Here is a 19,934-nt window from a genome sequence, read left to right on the forward strand (position 1 = left end):
CATGGTGAACCCCATCTTTACTAAAAATACAAGAATTAGCCGGGCATGGTGGCATGCACCTGTAGTCCCAGCTACTAGGGAGGCTGAGGCAAGAGAATTGCTTGAACCCGGAAGGCAGAGGTTGCAGTGAGCTGAGATCATGCCACTGCACTCCAGCCTGGGTGACAGAGAGACACTCTGTCTCCAAAAAAAAAAAAAAAAAAAAAAAAAGTCTGTGTTCAATACAGTATATTGAGGGGGGGGAAAAAGTCTATAATTTAAACAAAAAAAGAAAGATCATCAGCCAGGCACAGTGGCTCATGCCTGTAATCCCAACACTTTGAGAGGCTGAGGCAGTAGGATCACTTGAACCCGGGAATTCAAGACCAGCCCAGGTAACATAGCAAGACCTTATCTCTGCTTCACTTTTTTTTTCAACTAGCTGGACATGGTCACATGCATCTTTAATCCCAACTACTCAGGTGGCTGAGGAAGGAAGATCTATTGAGCCCAGGAAGTCGGGGCTGCAGTAAGCCAAGATCACACCACTGCACTCCAGGCTGGGCAACAGAGCAAGGTTCTGTCAACCAAGGGATGGATAAATTAAATATGTATATATATACTTGCTCATATATATATGAGATGGAATCTCGCTCTGTCACCCAGGCTGGAGTGCAATAGCACGATCTCAGCTCACTGCAACCTCCACCTCTTGAGTTCAAGTCATTCTCCTGCCTCAGCCTCCTGAGTAGCTGGGATTATAGGCGCTCGCCACCGCAACTGGCTAATTTTTTTTATTTCTAGTAGTGACAGGGTTTCATCATGTTGGCCAGGCTGGTCTTGAACTCCCGACCTCAGGTGATCCACCCACCTCAACTTCCTAAAGAGCTGGGATTACAGGTGTGAGCCACCGCCCCTGGCCAACAAAGTCCTTTAAAATGGCCAAAGATGTATACAAGTCTTTCACAAAAGAGCCCACCCAGATGGCCAATAAGTATACAAAAAAGTGTTCAACTTAACATACCAGAATCTCTGGGACACATTTAAAGCAGTGTCTAGGGGGAAATTTATAGCAATAAATACCCATATGAGAATCAAGGAAAGAACTAAAATTGACACCCTATCATCAAAATTGAAAGAGCTAGAGGAGCAAGATCATTAAAAAATCTGGAGACAACAGATGCTAGAGAGGATGTGGAGAAGCAGAAACACTTTTACACTGTTGGTGGGAGTATAAATTACTTCAACCATTGTGGAAGACAGTGTGGTGATTTCTCAAGAACCTAGAAATAGAAATTCCATTTAACCCAGCAATCCCATTACTGGGTATATACCCAAAAAATTATAAATCGTTCTATTATAATGACACATGCACACGTATGCTCACTGCGGCATTGTTTACAATAGCAAAGATCTGTAACCAACACAAATGTCCATCAATGATAGACTAGACAAAGAAAATGTGGCACATATACACCATGGAATACTATACAGCCATGAAAAATGATGAGTTCATGTCCCTTGTAGGGACATGGAAGAATCTGAAAACCATCATTCTCAGCAAACTGACACAAGAACAGAAAATCAAACATCGCATGTTCTCACTCATAGGCAGGTGTTGAACAATGAGAACGCATGGACCCAGGGAGGGGAGCATCACACCCTGGGGTCTGTTGGGAGGTACTAGGAGAGGGACAGTGAGGGATGGGGAGGGTGATGAGGGATACCATGGGGAGAAATGCCAGATATAGGTGATGGGGGGATGGAGGCAGCAAACACCCTGCCATGCATGTACCTATGCAAGAATCCTACATCATCTGCACATGGACCTCAGAACCTAAAGTACAATTTTAAAAAGTGTTCAACTTAATTAGCTATCGAGAAAATACAGATTATGTATTATGTATCTAGCTCTACATCCCCCAGATGCACTAGAATGAAAAGGACTGACCATCCCATGTGTTGGCAAGAGTGTGGACCAACTGGCACTCTTGTACACATTCAGTGGGTAGGAAATTGTCAGTATCTACCAAAGCCAAATATAAGGAAAACCCAAACCCAGGAATTCCACTTCTTAGGTATCTACCAAACCGAAATAAGCACATATGTTCATCATGTACAAAAATATTCAGAGAAGCTTCATTCATCATAGCCAAAAGCTGAAAGCTCCAATGTCATCAACAAAAGAATGGATACAGTGTGAGGTGTTCAAGCCATGGAAGATTACAAAGCAGTGACAGGTAATGAGCTATTCCTGTTCACAAGATGGATGAATTTCACAAACATAACGTGGAAAGAAGGAAGCCAGTCATAAAAGTCTATACTGTACAATTCCTCCTGAATGATGTTCAAAACAGATAAAACTAATCTATTACAATAGAGGTCAGAAAAGTGGTTACTGTTGGAGATGACTATTGACCTGGAGGGAAGATCCAGGAGGCTGTTGGTTGCTGACATTTTCAACATGTTCATCTGGGGTGACGGTTTTGTGGACACATACCTATGGAAAAATGTATCAAGCTATAATTTAAGATTTATGGGCTGGGTGCAGTGACTCATGCCTCTAATCCCAGCATCTTGGGAGGCCGAGGCAGGCAGATCACCTGAGGTCAGGAGTTCGAGACCAGCCTGACCAACACAGTGAAACCCCATCTCTACTAAAAATATAAAATAAGCTGGGCGTGATGGCGCATGCCTGTAATCCTAGCTACTCAGGAGGCTAAGGCAGGAGAATCACTTGAACCTGGGAGGCGGAGGTTGCAGTGAGCCGTGATGGCGCCATTGCACTCCAGACTGAGCAACAAAAGGGAAACTCTATCTCAAAAAAAAAAAAAAAAGGGTTTATGTTATGTCTTTTTTAAAAGCAAGTAAATATGAATTTCCATATTTCAAGCTCTTTCTCAAGTTCTGCTTTCTGTGAGGCCTTCCCAGAATACCTTTCCCAGATGCTGCCATTGTGTACTTTGAAACTGTGCCACACTGGCTAGCCCTGGGTTCTGCTCTAATTCTCTTTATATGCAAGCTCCTTAAGGGAAGGTAGATTCTGTCACAGACTCTGCTCTCTACCGCCTCTGGTACAGACCTAGGAACCTAATAGGTGCTCAATAAACATCTTTCCACCAGCTGGCCATCTATAGGAAGTGTAAATTCGTGGGGGCAAGCCCTGAGGACAGGGACTGGGGGATGTTCTCCATCACTCTCTCTTTCCCAAGAAAAGGAAAGAGAGGATGGTTGGGGTGCCACATAACTAATTAATGAAGCCCCTGGTAAACCAAGAGTCCCTTAAAAAAAAGATACCCTTCTTATCCAAGGGTGTATGAGTCTAACAAGGGATAGCTTGGTCTATCCAGGAATCTATGTGAGAATCCCCACCCCTGACCAGGGCTTCCAGCAACCTTTCTTTCCATGAGGAAATTAAACCTAAGGAGGTAAAACCCGAGGAAAAACCAAAATAGTTCCCCCAGAGGAGGCTACTTGTAGAGAGAAGGGCTACGTAACATTTCATCTGTGAGCCTATGTGAAGAGTTAAACTCAAGAGATGCTATGAATACACATTTTGGCTAAACGTTAAAAGGATACATATTAAAGTCAATATCTGACTAAATGAAAACTATGACCAATACCAACAGAGAATGAACTTCCAGGATACAAGAATAAATCTGAATCTCAAATAAATTATTATTGCTATTATAATTCATACATTTTTTAAAAGTTAGCAGACTGATCATAGAAGTTTGATGTTATACTGAAGGAAAAATAATGTCTTAATTTCTCAATAACAGCCACTGGACTGCTCCTGTGCCCACTGCAGTGCACATTTATGGTCTCAAATACACATTTACTTTCAACTGACAACAAAGGAAGGTAAGACTATTTTTCCCAAGTGGCAATCTATGTCCTAGTTATGCTAATTAGATATAACAACCTAGACACATACATGATCCTTTTTCATATGTAAAATTTTGTGTTTATTTTTTAGTAGAGACAGTGTCTCACTATGTTGCCCAGGATGGTCTTGAATTCCTGGCCTCCTCCTACCTCAGCCTCCTAAGGTGCTAAGATTACTTACAGGTGTGAGCCACTGCACCTGGCCACATGATTCTTGATCACACACAAGTTCAAGGAAGACAGAAATAATGAAGAAATCACCATTTGGCTATTTGGCCCTCTGAAGATCTAGGCCAAAGCCAAATGTCAGTGCATCCACAGATACAACAGGATGAAGATTTGCTACTTCCTATCTCTCCAAGAGCAAAACAAAAATATGTATTTATCAGAAGAAATTCGATTTTATAAAAGGAAATAAACTTTCTGTCAGCAGGACAACCACCAAATTTCCCATCCCTTCCCCTCAAGATCAGCTAATGATGGGGTTCATGGAAGTGCTGGCATCAAGTCTACATTTAAGAGGCTCTCGGTCTTGTTGGAATGACAAAGTATCAGCAGGTGAAGCTACTGGGAGTTACATGAGATAGTCAAGTTCATAATCAAGTGTCCAGGAGCATAAAGCACAGTTGTAATTTAACATAAGAAGTGAAGCACTCCTCTGTAACTGATGGAGCAAAGCCTTACCTAGACCAGTGGCTTTCAACTTCAGAGCTGGAGACATCCACATCTTCAACCGCATATTCCAAGGCTGGGTGCCATGGCTCACGCCTGTAAACCCAATACTTTCAGAGGCTGAGGCAGGCGGAATCACCTGAGCTCAGAAGTTTGAAACCAGCCTGGGCAACATAGTGAGACGCTGTCTGTACAAAAAAAAAATTACTACAACATAGTCAGACCCTGTGTGTACAAAAAATAAAATTATTGGGCATGGTGGCATGTGCCTATAGTCCTAGCTACTTGGGGGACTGAGGTGGGAGGATCGCTTGAGCTCAGGAGATTGAGGCTGCAGTGAGGTGTGTTCACACCACTGCATTCTAGCCTAGGTGACAGAGCTCAAGAGCCTGTCTCAAAAACACAAACAATCAGGCTGGGCGCGGTGGCTCAAGCCTGTAATCCCAGCACTTTGGGAGGCCAAGGTGGGTGGATCACGAGGTCAAGAGATCAAAACCATCCTGGTCAACATGGTGAAACCCCGTCTCTACTAAAAAAATACAAAAAATTAGCTGGGCATGGTGGCGCGTGCCTGTAATCCCAGCTACTCAGGAGGCTGAGGCAGGAGAATTGCCTGAACCCAGGAGGCGGAGGTTGCAGTGAGCCGAGATCACGCCATTGCACTCCAGCCTGGGTAACAAGAGTGAAACTCCTTCTCAAAAAAAAAAAACACACACACACACACGCGCGCAAACAATCAAAAAACGCAACAGCATATTCTAGCAATCAAAAGGCTGAAGTGTGACACACACCACCACTCACCTACTCCCTGTGTGCCATGCACAGGTTCAGGTACTTCACACATAATATCCTATTGCCAGTCGCAGTGGCTCACACCTGTAGTCCCAGCACTTAGGGAGGCCAAGGAGGGAGGATCACTTGAGTCCAGAAGTTCAAGACCAGCCTTGGCAGTACAGGCAGACCCCATGTCTACAAACAATTTTTAAAAGTTAGCCAGGCATGGTGGTGCATGCCTGTATTAGTCCCAGCTACTCTGGAGGCTGAGGTGAAAGGATTTTCTTGAGCCGGGGAGGTGGAGGCTGCAGTGAGCTGCGATGCACCACTGTGCTCCAGCCTGGGCAACAGAGTGTGACCCTGTCTCCAAAAAATAAATAACCCACTTAATCTTCAAAGAAAACCCCTGAGATAGGCATTAAAATGACAGCCATTTTAGGGACAAGGAAACTTTGCTCAAGGATTCACGATGAGTTCAATGACGAGCTGAGATTTGAATCTAGGTAAAGAGCCTGTGCTGGAATTTGAACCCAGGAGAATCCAATCCAGAGCCCATGAACTTAACCTTCACACAGGTCTTCACTATGCACAGGCCTCATATAGAGGCCTACTATTTTTAAATTGTATGAAAATGGAACTATAATCACTTAACACAAATCAATGTTTTAAGGAGTTTTCTCAATCAACAGACACCAAAGTTAACCAAAAAAATGTAAAGGTCGTTAACTTTTTTTTTGGTAATACATTTTCGACAAATTATATTGGGAATGTTCTAACTCAGGCTAGGTGACAGATTCCCAGGTTCATTGTGCTGGTATGCTACGTAACATGTATGCACACATGCACACACACACTCGTATTGCATTTTACAGTCTTTTGAATGATCCAAATATTATATAATTCTTTGGACGTTAAGTGCATTGGCAGCCTAGGAAGGTCAAAACATGAACTATAGAAACAAGGGGTCTTCATGCCTAAACGGCAGGCCCAGGGTTTGGGAGCTGAGCCAGGTCAGCTCCAAGAGGCTCAGTGTGACAAGAACAAAGCTTCTGATCCTAGCAGAAGTCACCTACGGATAAGGTGGATGAGAAAAAGTGTGCTGACTTCCTCTTGCAAAAAAAAAAAAAGGGGGACATTTTGGAAGAATGTCGAGTGATATCAGTTAAACATATTTAATAGAATACTTACTTAAATGGGCCAGGGAAAGGGTGAGGAGATAGACTGAAACACGTGCACACTTTCTACAGTGAGTATGTGTATGTTTTATGATCAGAAAAGTATCACATAAACGACCAGGAAATATTCCGTGAACGGTATCTGCTCCAGGATTCAAGACCCAATGCCTGCGGACCCCTCGTTTCCTCGGTCGCTGTGTGTGGGGACAGAGCTTCTCCCAATGCCTGCGGACCCCTCGTTTCCTCGGTCGCTGTGTGTGGGGACAGAGCTTCTCACCGGGAACCTTGTCCTCATGCCCTTCCCTATCTCACAGCCCTTTGTTTTCTTAGCACTTTGTCCCCATCTCCGCTGCAGCGCCTATCAGATCACACTAACGACCGTTATTTACCAACTGCGGACTTGGAGGCGAGCACTGTGCTGGCTAGATACCATACACAGAGTCCCTCCTTTTTAACCACTAAATCCCCCTCATTTACAGATGTTACTATCCCTATTTTACAGTCAAGAAATCGAGACATAAAGATTAAATAACCTGCCCCAAATTAAACCGCTAACACATGGACCACCCAACTCGCCTTACTCCAAAGTACATGCTCATTCCACTAGGGTATTGGCTATATGTTTATATAATGGCAGGCACTTCGGAAGGGCTCCATTAAGTATGTGCTGAAGAGAATTAAAGAAGGCGGTCCTACACTGTCTGCTTCTGATGAAGAAAAAGAGTGCAAGCCAAGGACAACTTGCGGTAAACTGCCACCCGGAAGCCAGCACCCACCATCCTGGTCTCCCGGAGTTTGGGTGGCTCCTGGCACTGTCATTTCTACAGAAAAGTAGTGGATTTAATCCCTACAGAGGCAGCGCCCCCGTACCCTCTGGAGGTGTGTCCAGTCACCTAAAGAGACATCTTCATTGTGGCTCAACTCATGTGGGCTGTAAATTGCTGGAGAGAAGGGCTTCTTCTTATGCATTCCTTTCAAGTTCCCTCGGCAGGGACTACAAGGAACCATCACATTATGACGCTGAAAAGTTCATCTCCAAAAAGCTATCCTAATTTAGTTTGATGAGACTGATGGCGTCCCAACAGCACAGTGCCAGGCACATAAACGGATGTACAAAAACATAATTATTATCGGAATAAAAATTCACGCTGGGTGCAGTGGCTCACGCTTGTAATCCCAGCACTTTGGGAGGCCGAGGAGGGCGGATCATTTGAGACCAGCCTGGGCAACATGCGAAACCCCGTCTCTACTAAAAATGCAAAAATTAGCCTGCGTGGTGGCGCGCACCTGTAGTCCCAGCTACTCGGGAGGCTGAGGCAGGAGAACCGCTTGAACCCGGGAGGCGGAGGTTGCAGTGAGCCGAGGTCACTCCACTGCACTCTAGCCTGGCGCCTGGTGACGGAGTGAGACTGTCTCAAAAAAAAAAAAAAAAAGAAAAAGAAAAAGAAAGAAAGAAAAGAAAAGAAAAAAAAAATCAGCCAGGACTTGGGAAAACAAATAAAAATAAAAAAGGAAACTTCATGCAACCAGTATCTACTGGACACCACTCACCAGATGCTATACTAAGCTGGGGTTAGGTGCTGAGCAAAACCAGGTCCCTCTCTAGATGGCTCTCTAGATCCCGGGACCATGGCTTTGGTGACACCGGTAGCTGCGCGCTCCACAGGCTGTCAAGAAACACTCAGGAAACAAACATTGAAAATACTCCTTCCGTGGGCCTTTAGGAAAACCGAGTGACTATTTTCTGGAGGGGAACCCATCCTTGTAAGCATTCTCGGAAACAGCAGTTTTATTATCGCGGGGAAGGGTCCCCTGAGTGCGTGCCCATGTGAGTCCCAAACTGGGCTGGCCATGCCCTGCCAATCCCACTGCTTGCAGCATCTCCAGGCGCGGGAGGAGGCACCGCTGCCCAGCCGGGGCTTCCCCACTTTGGGGAAATCGAGGTCGCTTTCTCTGGCTCTGCGCAGCGGGGCAGCGCTGTCCACTCACTTCCCCGCCCACACGCACTTGCCCTTTTTCCCCCAGGTAGGGAAGGGTCTACGCGGGTCATAGCGGGAAGGCCACGCCGCCCGTGGTGAAAGCTGGTCCCGCGGAGGGCGCGCCGCCGCTGCCATCTGGCTGCCCGCGCTTCCCGCACCCCGCCGCGGGCGCAGCGGACTAGCGGAGTAAAGTCAGGAGATCGATCGAGAAGAATCTGGAAGAATCCGGTTAGACAGGGAAGCAGCCGGGGGTGGGAGGGAGGAAGGGCCAGGGGAGATCCCCAGAGTCCGAGGGTCCCAGGAGAAGGGAAAGGGGGCCGGCAACCAGCTGGAGGCAAGAACCAGGAAAAAACAAAAAAAACAAAAAAACAAAAAAAAGCAGAAGCACCCGCAGCCGGAGCCCAAACGGGATCAGCCCCGCAGTCTCTAGAAAGTTCTGCACCCCGCCCCCTCTGTCCGCTCTCCCGCTCCTCCCAGCCCCTCCCTCGCGGCGGGGCGGGACCAATCGCTCCCCGAGCCGCTCCTGACCCACCTACCCCCGCTCCCGCGCCGCGTGCAGAGGTGCTCCAGTCTCTGAGCGGTCCGCAGTCAGCGCTCGGCGCCCGGCCTCCCGCACGCCCCGCAGGTAGTACCCCCGCCGGCTGCCCAGAGTGCGCTCGCGCCGGCGCCAGCTCCCGGAGAAACGGCGCGCCGCGCGGAGATGACAGCCGAGGAGATGAAGGCGACCGAGAACAGGGCGCAGTCGGCGCCGCTGCCCGTGGAGGGAGTGGACATAAGCCCCAAACAGGACGAAGGCGTGCTGAAGGTGAGGGACGGCGGGGCCTGCGGGGGCGACCGAACCCGGGGCCCGGCGGGCCACCCTTCCGCCAAGCAGGGAGCCCGCGGCCGGGCGCGGGTAGAGGCGGCCGCCTCTGCAACCTTGTGGCGGTTCCGCTGGGGGCCGGTGGCATCGCCGTCCCGGATCGTGCTGCGTCCTTTGGGGCACTGAGGGCGGCCACGCGCTTGGCAGGGGGCCGCCTAGGTGCGCCGGCCGAGGCCCCATGCTCCCTAGCCCGCGGCTCCCGGGCCGGGGCAGCGGGTCGCGATTGCAGCGCCCACCTCGGTGCGCGCAGGGCGGCGGAGAGGGGCGGGGCGGCCGCCGCGGGCGCTTCAGCTGCAGCCAGGGGCCAGGACGGGCTGCTCCCACGCCGCGCCGCCCCCTACCCCCCGGGCTGCCTTGTAGGTGGCGGTGCCAGGGCTCGCCCACCCGGGCGGTGGAACACGGGCCAGGACGGGGAGCGACTCCCCACAGTGCTTTCCTGGCCTGGAGGCCTTTGTGCGACACAAGCGCGACAGGGTTCTGGCGCCCTCCTGGGGTCCCCGGCCGACACCGGGACCCTGCGAGATCCCCACTCGCCGCGCCGCGCCCCCTCCCTCGGCCCCGGGGAGGCCGAGCGCGGGGAATGCCGGGAGCTGTAGTCGCCTCCCCCCCGCCCCCCCGCGCCGCCTCCCGGAGCCCGGCTGCGGGGTGTAGGGTGGGGAGGAGGCGCTCTGCTGTGGAGCCTGCCGCCGAGTGACCGCCCCACTACAAATAGCCTGGGGAGCTGGGTGGAGGGCATCTTGACCTGGGCCAGGACAACCTGCCGTGGGTCGGAGCAGGTTCTGGGGAGAGTCCAGAGATGGTGAACTCCCAGCTCGCATCTTATGCCCTCTCTCCATCTGCTGCTGCTCCTCATCCTGGCTTCCCACCGTTGAGCTCCGCGTGTGCGGCACCCGCCTCAGGGGGCCTTTACCTGGTCCAGAAGTGCATCTGGCTTGGCACCAGATAACTGGGGACCTCGAGTGCCTGATCCAGCGGCTGCCCTGTGGCATGTGGCTTCCCCTTCTCGCTCCAGCGTCCTGCTGTTTTCTGTGAGATTGTTATTCTAGGAAGGATCATTTCCCCTTTGATCCGCCATTCCTTCCCTTTTACCTTTCTACTCCTCAAGGCCCCTTTCCGTTCTTCATGGAAGCTTTCCCTTAGAGGGTTACCACACACCTACCAGGTGGCGCTAAAGAAGCCTGTAGTTGCTGGGAAATACTCCAGCCCTGGACTTAATCAGGAATACTCAGCTCCGAAGTCAGAGTTTAAGGCCCCGTGGAGAGCCTCCGGGTTCACCTATAACCTGGTTTCTTCCTTACCTGTTTTGAACTGTTTCTTTTCTCTTCACTTATGCTCCTCTCTTTCTGCTGTCTCTAAACCAGACCCTGATCTGATGACCACTGACATGAAGGAAGGAGGAGGAAGTATGGCATAAATACTTCCCCATTTGCCGATGATAATAATAATCTGTTATTCAACCCTTTACTGGTCTAATCTTCCAACAGCTGTAGGAGCTAGGGATCATCATCACTGCTTTACAAATAAGGTGTGGAGAGTTTTAAGAACTTTTCCATACACCAGAAACTTGAACTCAGATCTCTCAGTCTTTTGTCTCTTTTTCAAACCAAGTCTTGCTGCACCTCAAGAAAGACAAGGTTAGTTGACTCCTAGGCTAAGCTGCCAGTAACTGAATCTGGAGGGACAAGTAGGCAGAGGAGGATGGGCACAGAGAGGTTCCTTTACGTTCCTCTGGAGGCTTGCAGACAGCGTTGGTGCCCCTTTCCGCCCCCACCCCGGGGTACTCACTTTCTCCCCCTTCCTCCCAGGTCATCAAGAGAGAGGGCACAGGTACAGAGATGCCCATGATTGGGGACCGAGTCTTTGTCCACTACACTGGCTGGCTGTTAGATGGCACAAAGTTTGACTCCAGTCTGGATCGCAAGGACAAATTCTCCTTTGACCTGGGAAAAGGTAGGCGTGGTCAGTGGGCTGGTAGGATAGGTTTGAGGTGGACACCAACTGTGACAAGCAGAAACCATTTTCTCAGGACCAGGCTCAGGGAGGAGTGGTTTATCACACTTGTTACTCTTTCTGCCACTCTTTTTTTCCTTCTACCGATCTGTAACTATATTGATCTATGTCTTCTCTTCTCATCACCTCCCAGCACCTTACTCCGGCTTCAAAGGTGGACTGTCTTGCATCTTAAACTCTTTTTTTCAGGGTCAGGTGATCTTTTAAGAGTTCTGAGACCTGGTAGCACTTAATGCAACCAGGTATCTCACCTTCTGGTCCCGTTTCTAAAGGATGTCCAGCTTCCCCATGAGTGTGGTCCAGTAACTCTCCAGGAGCACTGTGTGAGCCCAGAATCAGAACCCCGCTAAGGTAATCCTGTTTGCCTCTATATCTGCAGGGGAGGTCATCAAGGCTTGGGACATTGCCATAGCAACCATGAAAGTTGGGGAGGTGTGCCACATCACCTGCAAACCAGAATATGCCTACGGGTCAGCAGGCAGTCCTCCAAAGATCCCCCCCAATGCCACGCTTGTGTTTGAGGTGAGTGTCCAGCCACTGAGATCCAGGCTAAAAGCCAGGCCTTATCTCAGCCCAATGCCTGGCTGCCCTCCAGCCCTTCCTGCTTCTTGGAGACAATGTAGCCAAGGCTGAGGGCCTGGCCTTATGGGAGGAGGAGAAATGAACAGGGCAGCTGGCTCTGCTGCTGCTAGTAATAGAAGTAACGGAAGCTTTGGGTAGGAAGAGGCAGGCGCAAGCCCCTCTCCAGACTCAAAGCATGGTCAGGGTTAAGGCTTCTTTATCTCAAGAGTGGTACCCAGAAGAATACTGAAAGGAGTCGGGAGGTCAGAAACTGTGTACCCTTATAAATGGCAGTGCAGAATATTGGTGCTCTAGAGATCAGAAGATGGAGCAACAGCCCCTCCTGTGGGTCAAGGGCTGAGAAAAGCCTTCTCTGAGGAGCTAGAACTTGACATTGTTCAATATGAAAATGGTTGAGCCAATCTGTGGGCACTTGAATGTTGAGAAACTGCTGAGAGATATTGGATAATCATTCCTAACACCTACCAGATTGGGCTTATCAGGTAGTGTGAATCAGGATTACCTGGAACACGTCCTGATGCGTCCTAGTTAGTAGAGCAGGTAGCAAATAGATTGCTCTCCTCAGCTTAACTGAACCCCATGTAGGCTGCCCACCTCTACCAAAGGTGAGGTTAGGGCAGCTCCCAAGAACTTAGCAAAAGCGCCCCTCTACCCGACTCCTCATGACTGCCCTTATGGTCAGATCTGGCCTGGCAGTTAGTAGGGACTCTCCTGGATGAGAGAAAGGTTGTGTTTCACTGCCCATGAGTTAGTATGGGAAGGAATCGTGTCACATCTTGTCCCACAGGTGGAGTTGTTTGAGTTTAAGGGAGAAGATCTGACAGAAGAGGAAGATGGCGGAATCATCCGCAGAATACGGACTCGCGGTGAAGGCTATGCAAAGCCTAATGAGGGCGCTATTGTGGAGGGTAAGACAGTGCAGCCTTGGGTTTCAATTCTAATTCTGATATTTAGGCCTCGGTGGCTTTGGGCAGGTAACTTCCCTTCTCTGAGCCTGTTTTCTTGGCCATAAAATGAGGGGTTGGACCATATTGTCTTTGAGAACACAACTAGGAGAATCTTGGGGTGATGTAGAGAGGCTGATGGCATCCTTCCTCAGTCACCTTCCCTTTTACAACTCTGGTACACTGCCTCTCTTTCATGCCAGTTGCACTGGAAGGGTACTACAAAGACCAGCTCTTTGATCAACGAGAGCTCCGCTTTGAGATTGGTGAGGGGGAGAACCTGGATCTGCCTTATGGTCTGGAGAGGGCCATTCAGCGCATGGAGAAAGGAGAACATTCCATTGTATACCTCAAGCCCAGGTGAGGGGTGGGCACTTCGTAGAGTAGGCAGGCAGGCAAACCAAGATCAAAGATACAAAGTGAGTTATCTCTCTCTTTCAGTGAATTTTATTCTCAACTGTTTGTATTCTTTTTAACTCTGTGCACACCAAACATACACCATTATGATCTCTTCGGTGTACTTGGAAGTGTGGCCACAGTTGTCTATATCTCCTTGGATCTAAGCCCAGTCTTTTGTTGTTGTTGTTGTTGTTGTTGTTGTTGTTGAGATGGAGTTTCGCTCTTGTTACCCAGGCAGGAGTGCAATGAACGAATGAGAGAGGAAAATCTTGATGGCAGAGGAAAGAATCTGTCGCAATTATGAATGCTAAGCCCAGGCTTACCAGTCATAATTGCTACAGATTCTTTCCTCTGCCATCAAGATTTTCCTCTCTCATTCGTTCATTCAGTCATTACTGAAACATACCTACTACCTGCGAGACACTACCTGAAAATTCCCAGGGGTTCAGAGACTGATAGAACATTGTTTCTACATTCTAATTCTAGTTCTTTGTTTAGTGAGGTGTCATTTAAGTTAGTAATCACACTGCTGCCTGGCTATGAGTTATTAGAAGGGTACGAAGGATGCTGAGGGACCATCTGATTGTGTGAAGAGGCCAAGGACGATTTGCCAAACATTTGAACCAAGTCTCATGGGATGGGAAGGTACTTTCCAGGAAATGGACAGGAAGCCTTTTCAGCCTGGAGCAGGTTAAGTGTTGCCAAGATGACACAAAGTATTTTTCACCCCTACAGCTATGCTTTTGGCAGAGTTGGGAAGGAAAAGTTCCAGATCCCACCAGATGCTGAGCTGAAATATGAATTACACCTCAAGAGTTTTGAAAAGGTAAGTTTGTTCAAGGTCTTCCCATCTGAAGTCAAGTTCTACCCTCTAGGTGACTATGGGGTAACTGACAACTTTGTTTCTCCTCTGGGGTGTGGCAGGCCAAGGAGTCTTGGGAAATGAATTCAGAAGAGAAGCTAGAACAGAGCACCATAGTGAAAGAGCGGGGCACTGTGTACTTCAAGGTGAGCCAACAGTCACTGTTCTAAGGACACTCCCAGGGAGAGTTGCTCTGAGCCCACTCCTCCCTTGGTGACTAAGATCATTTTCTGCCAAGAAGTGGACAGGTTGGCACCTGCCGTCTTCACCTAGTATACCTTGAGTTTTCTGGCCTTGCCAGCGGGAGGGGTTGGGGCAGGAACCTCTTGTGGCCATGTGTCACTGATGTCTGCAGGGTGTAACAGCCTGGTATCACTGAACCTGTGCCAGGTGCCTGAGCCTCTCTCCCATTCTAGGAAGGCAAATACAAGCAAGCTTTACTACAGTATAAGAAGATTGTGTCCTGGCTGGAGTATGAATCTAGTTTTTCCAGTGAGGAAGCACAGAAGGCACAGGCCCTTCGACTGGCCTCTCACCTCAATCTGGCCATGTGTCATCTGAAACTACAGGCCTTCTCTGCTGCCATTGGAAGCTGTAACAAGGTGAGGCCCCCTCAGAGGGCATGGAGGCAGCATTCACAAGCAGGGTTGGGTGAGCTGCCAGCATGTCTGAAACTTCCCCTTGGTGACTAGGGCAGGCATAGCTGGGTAGATTCAGTAGGACCTCAGAGATTTCAGGCCAAAGGCACAGATGTTAGCTTTAGTGGTGGGAAGCAATTGGCACAGAAGTAGGAGAACACATGGAATGGGAAGAATCACATAAGGGTTTTCTCCCACCTTTGTTCTTAGCCTCTCCTCTTAACCTACTTGCTTTATTCTAAAGTGAATGTTAATGTCTAAAGTCTTTTTATTTCATCCAAAGACCTGCTGTCCTCCCTCTCTGCCAGTTGGATTAAATGAGGTTTCTTCCTAGACCTTGTATTGTTCCATTTAATGCCCCAGGCCTTGTTCTTCCTGGGGTGGAGCCAGCCGTTTGCATTCCTCATCCTGCTGAGGGGTACCTTTGGAACCCAGCCTTGGCCAGATGAACTACAACTCCTGAGCTCCAGTGGTGTTGCTTCCTCTGCATCCTTTAGGCCCTAGAACTGGACAGCAGCAACGAGAAGGGCCTTTTCCGCCGGGGAGAGGCCCACCTGGCCGTGAATGACTTTGACCTGGCACGGGCTGACTTCCAGAAGGTCCTGCAGCTCTACCCCAACAACAAAGCCGCCAAGGCCCAGTTGGCTATGTGCCAACAGCGGATCCGCAGGCAGCTTGCCCGGGAGAAGAAGCTCTACGCCAACATGTTTGAAAGGCTGGCTGAGGAGGAGAGCAAGGTGAGGATTGGGGTAGGGGACAGTTAGGACAGCATCCCTCCACTTAACCTGGCTACTTTGGGCTCTTCATGGCTTTGGTTGTCTGTGCCAATCCCGGAAACCAGAAGTTGCCCTTTGCCTGGAGCATTAAGGAGCATGTGTTCCCTGCTGTTGGGGTCAGTGTTCTGTGATCAGTGCTGGAAACCTACCCACAAGACCCAGAAGCTGGGTCGGTTGCTCTGATTTATGTTTTCTTGTGGGCCAGGTGCGGTGGCTCACACCTGCAATCCCAGCACTTTGCGGGGCCAAAGTGGGAGGAATACTTGAACCCAGTAGGTAGAGACCTCGGTGACTTACGATGGCACCACTGCACTCCAGCCTGAGTGACAAAATGAAACCCTGTCTCAAAAGAAAAAAAGAGCTAGATGCTTTTTGTGTGTTTAAATAGATAATACATTTACATAGTTAAATTCAAACTCTACCAAAGAATATACAGTAAAAAGTCTGCCTCCCCAACCAGAAGCCACTGACCCTTCTGGTTCTTGTATGGTTCCAATGTATTGCCTAATACACAGGCAGATATTCATGTTGCTTTCCCCCTTTCCCCTAACAAGAGGCAACATGCTCTACCTATGATTTGGCATGCTGTGCTTTTTTCTCATAATATCTGGAAGTGCCAGGTACGGTGGCTCACGCCTGTAATCCCAGCACTTTGGGAGGCTGAGGTTAGGAGTTTGAGGCCAGCCTGACCAATATAGTGAAACCCTGTATTGAAAAAATAAAAATAAAAAATATTTCGAAGCTTATTTCACATCAGTATTTAAAGAGCTTTCACATTATTAGGCTTATGTAGTATTCCATTGTATGGATATGGCATATCTTATTTAATCAGTCCCCTTTTAGTCTTCCAGTGTTCTTTTTTTTTTTTTTTTTCCTGAGACAGAGTTTTGCTCTGTCACCCAGGCTGGAGTGCAGTGATGCGATCTCAGCTCACTGCAGATTCTGGCTCCCGAGTTCAAGCAATTCTCCTGCCTCGGCCTTCTGAGTAACTGGGATTACAGGCACGTGCCAGCTAATCTTTGTATTTTTAGTAGAGCAGATGTTTCACCATGTTGACAAGGCTGGTCTCGAACTCCTGACTTTAGTGATCTGCCCGGCCCTGCCTCCCGAAGTGGTGAGATTACAGGTGTGAACCACCATGCCTGGGCAGTCTTTTGTTCGTTTGAGACACAGTCTCCATCTATCGCCAGGCTGGAGTGCAGTGCTGAAATCCTAGCTCACTGCAACTTCCGTTTTCCAGTTTCCAGCGATTCTCCTGCATCATGCCTCCCGAGTAGCTGGGACTACAGGCACACACCACCACACCGGGCTAATTTTTTTTGTATTTTTAGTAGACACGGGTTTCACCATGTTGGCCAGGATGGTCTCAAATCTTTTGACCTTGTGCTCCACCCGCCTTTGCCTCACAAAGTGCTGGTATTACAGGCATAAGCCATTGCACCCAGCCACCCGGACAGTCTTAAACAGTGTTCTAAACAAGCACTGTACAGTAGAAACACAGTATTAATCACATGTAATTGAAAATTTTCTGGTAACCATGTTAAAAGGTGAAAAACAGATGGAATTAAGTTTTAGTTGCATTTATATATTTTTCAGACTGTCTTCAAAATCCAATATGTATTTTGCACTAAAAACACATGAATTTGAACTAGCCACTTACAGTAGTGGCTACCACATGGGACTAATGAATGACCTTGTGAGTTCATAATTTGTACATATACAAGTGTTTTGTGTTTTTTTGGGACAGTGTCTCTCGCCTTGTTGCCCAGGCTGGAGTGCAGTGGCACAGTCGGCTTACTGCAACCTCTGCCTCCTTGCCTCAGCCTCCCAAGTAGCTGGGACTACAGGTACACACCACTATGCCCAGCTAATTTTTGTAATTTTTGTCGAGATGAGGTTTCACCATGTTGTCCAGGCTGGTCTCAAACTTCTGGGCTCAAGTAATCTGTTCACCTCACCTTCCCAAAGTGCTGGGATGACAGGTGCAGGCCACCACGCCTGGCTTATATACAGGTATATCTTTAGGACAGATGCAGGAGAATTGGTGTGTCTGTGCAATTCTGCTAGAAATTAAGTGTGTATTTTTTCACTTGGGAAGTCAGGCTCTGCTCTTCCTCTTCCTTCCAGGCCAAGGCAGAGGCTTCCTCAGGAGACCATCCCACTGACACAGAGATGAAGGAGGAGCAGAAGAGCAACATGGCAGGGAGCCAGTCTCAGGTGGAGACAGAAGCATAGCCCCCTCCACCAGCTCTAGTCCTGCGGCTGCCTGCCCCGCCCCCCAAGTCTCCCCACTCCACCCTGTTAGTTTTGTAAAAACTGAAGAATTTTGAGTGAATTAGACCTTTATTTTTCTATCTCGTTGGATGGTGGCTTTAGCGGGGAGGGGGGAAAGAAGTAGGCTGGGGGATTGAGGTGGGGAATCATTTCGGGAGGTGTCACCCCCTCTTCCCTTCCCCCCATTGCACATGAACGTATGTCCATCCATACATATTCATCAGAATGTTAATTTATTTTGCTCCCTCTGTTAGGTCCATTTTCCAAGGGTAGAAGAAGCAAGTGGTAGGGATGGGGCCTGCTGAGAACCCCGGGTGGAGAGGGAGACTCCTGGGCAGCCGCTCTCCTCCTCCCTTCCCTCTCCCAGTCCATTTCCAAACGTGGCCTCCATGTGGGTGCTAGGGACATGGGAAAAACCACTGCTGTGCCCATTTCTTCTCTCTGTTCCCTTCCTCACCCTGACGGTGTGGCTGATGATGTCTTCTGGTGTCATGGTGACCACCCCCTGCCCCCCATTCTGGTGTTTCCCCTGTCAATTTCCCCTCTCAACCAGGTTGCATCCTGAAATCCCCTCAGCCTCTTCTCTGCACGTTGCTGAAGGTCCAGGCTTGCCTCAAGTTCTGTGCTTGAGCAATAAAGTGGAAACAATAAAACCTGGGTGTCAGACAACCCTTTCTGTTCAGTCTTGGAGGAGTGGGTACATAATGGGTAGTGGCAAAACTAAGGGGTCACCCACTTGGTCCCAGTTCAGCTTAAATAAGCGCAGTACCTCCTATAATGATGCCATCGTTGGGCAGGAAGCAGACCCACCATGCAGGGCTTCCTGAGCACTGCACAGGTTGCAGTGAGACTTAGGCCTACACCCTTACGCTAGGTTCCCAGCACTCCCTCCCTCCAGCAACCTGATAGTTTTTAGTGCCTCTGGTTTTCTTCCCTGCCACCTAGGAAGAGGAAAGTCTAAACATCTAGAAGACTGGGTCACATGCATGTTCGTTTTGAAGTTAGCATTGGTCTGCCTACCTCGGATGTGGCAGAAGTATCTGTGCATTTTGGTTTCTTAACAAGGTCAAACTCCTGGTGTCACTCCTCCTGTCAGATACCCTTTACATGATTAAGGTTAAGAGTAAAGAATAGTACACATACCCAGCTTCCTTCTCAGCCTCAACAGGAAAAGGCTTGTGCTTTTTTTCTAAGTATGCTTTTACCCTTAACTTGTATGGCATGGTGGGGCCCTGAGAGAAGCCAGGCAGCACAAGCCAGTCATGTTGAGCTGTCTCCAGATGACCCTGGCTCCAGGCCACAGCCCATGTCTGCCCTCACCCCTCTCCTCTCCTACTGCAAGCTCTCCAGTCCTTTCCCAACAGTGATGTGGTTGTCTGCTTACCCACATGCCTGTATAGTTCCTTCCAGAAGAAATGTATCTATAATGATGGAAGATTAATTTTTGTGTAAAAGTTTTTCACCGAGCCATTACAGCATGGCTGATGCTGAAGCTAGGACTAAAACTGGGGTGTGCAAGTCTTCCAGAGTGAGTATTCCTTGAGCCCAAGGCACCAAGGGTGCAGAAAGCTGTGACTGTGCCACTGCATGCCAGCATGGGCAAGAGAGTGAGACCCTATCGCTTTAAAAAAAAAAAAAAAAGTCCCAATATAACTGTTCTCTTACTGGGCTTACCTCACGTCACAGCCCTGTATTTGTGGTTTGTGTCTGGGTCCTCTTGGTAATTCAAAAGTAGTAGATTCTTACCCCTGCAGCCAACAATAATCACTAACTCATTAAGCATTTATGAAGTAAGCCTAGCACTTGTACTGACAGCATCACGTGAGTTAAACTTAGTCCTTGCAACCATCCTACAAAGGAGGCATAACCCTAATAACCCCATTTACAATAAGAAATCCAAGACTCAAATGGAAAGGTATGCCTGAAAGGTGAGGTCTCTGAACTAATCCAGATGCTGCCATGAGGTTCATGTGGCTGTGGGCAAGTCTTGAGCCTCTTTACTCATCTGCACAACTTGAAAACATTCCTAAGGTTTCCTCCGGCTCTGCATCCTGTAGGATTCCAAGAATGTAAAACTGCATTTAACTGGAACATTTAGAGATAAGTCTTGGTTTATGTAA

The 19,934-nt window shown here is 48.7% G+C and overlaps 1 protein-coding gene across 2 annotated transcripts; it reads left to right on the forward strand.

Annotated features, from left to right (window-relative positions):
• The first annotated feature begins 8,980 nt into the window (after positions 1-8,980).
• FKBP4 (FKBP prolyl isomerase 4) lies at positions 8,981-18,467 on the forward strand. 2 transcript variants are annotated; one of them, XM_039461565.2, is made up of 10 exons: positions 8,981-9,272; positions 11,135-11,279; positions 11,719-11,861; positions 12,709-12,829; positions 13,069-13,225; positions 14,000-14,090; positions 14,189-14,272; positions 14,543-14,728; positions 15,262-15,501; positions 17,668-18,467. In XM_039461565.2, exons 1-10 carry the CDS (start codon positions 9,168-9,170, stop codon positions 17,773-17,775), a joined length of 1,380 nt encoding a protein of 459 aa, XP_039317499.1. In that variant the 5' UTR covers positions 8,981-9,167; the 3' UTR covers positions 17,776-18,467. The 2 variants fall into 2 exon arrangements, with proteins under 2 accessions (XP_039317499.1, XP_039317500.1); XM_039461566.2 differs by lacking the exon at positions 11,135-11,279 and having other exon boundaries at positions 9,194-9,272.
• Positions 18,468-19,934: the final 1,467 nt, after the last annotated feature.

Source organism: Saimiri boliviensis, chromosome 7 (genome assembly GCF_048565385.1).
Source record: "Saimiri boliviensis isolate mSaiBol1 chromosome 7, mSaiBol1.pri, whole genome shotgun sequence".
Lineage (NCBI taxonomy): Eukaryota > Metazoa > Chordata > Mammalia > Primates > Cebidae > Saimiri > Saimiri boliviensis.

What these genes read in the sequence shown, in the direction of transcription:
- FKBP4 (XM_039461565.2), top strand. Translation starts at nt 9,168, where the DNA reads ATGACAGCCGAGGAGATGAAGGCGACCGAGAACAGGGCGCAGTCGGCG. An exon ending in AGGACGAAGGCGTGCTGAAG is followed by an intron (nt 9,273 to 11,134) that starts GTGAGGGACGGC and finishes CCTTCCTCCCAG; the next exon opens with GTCATCAAGAGAGAGGGCAC. An exon ending in GGGGCACTGTGTACTTCAAG is followed by an intron (nt 14,273 to 14,542) that starts GTGAGCCAACAG and finishes CTCCCATTCTAG; the next exon opens with GAAGGCAAATACAAGCAAGC.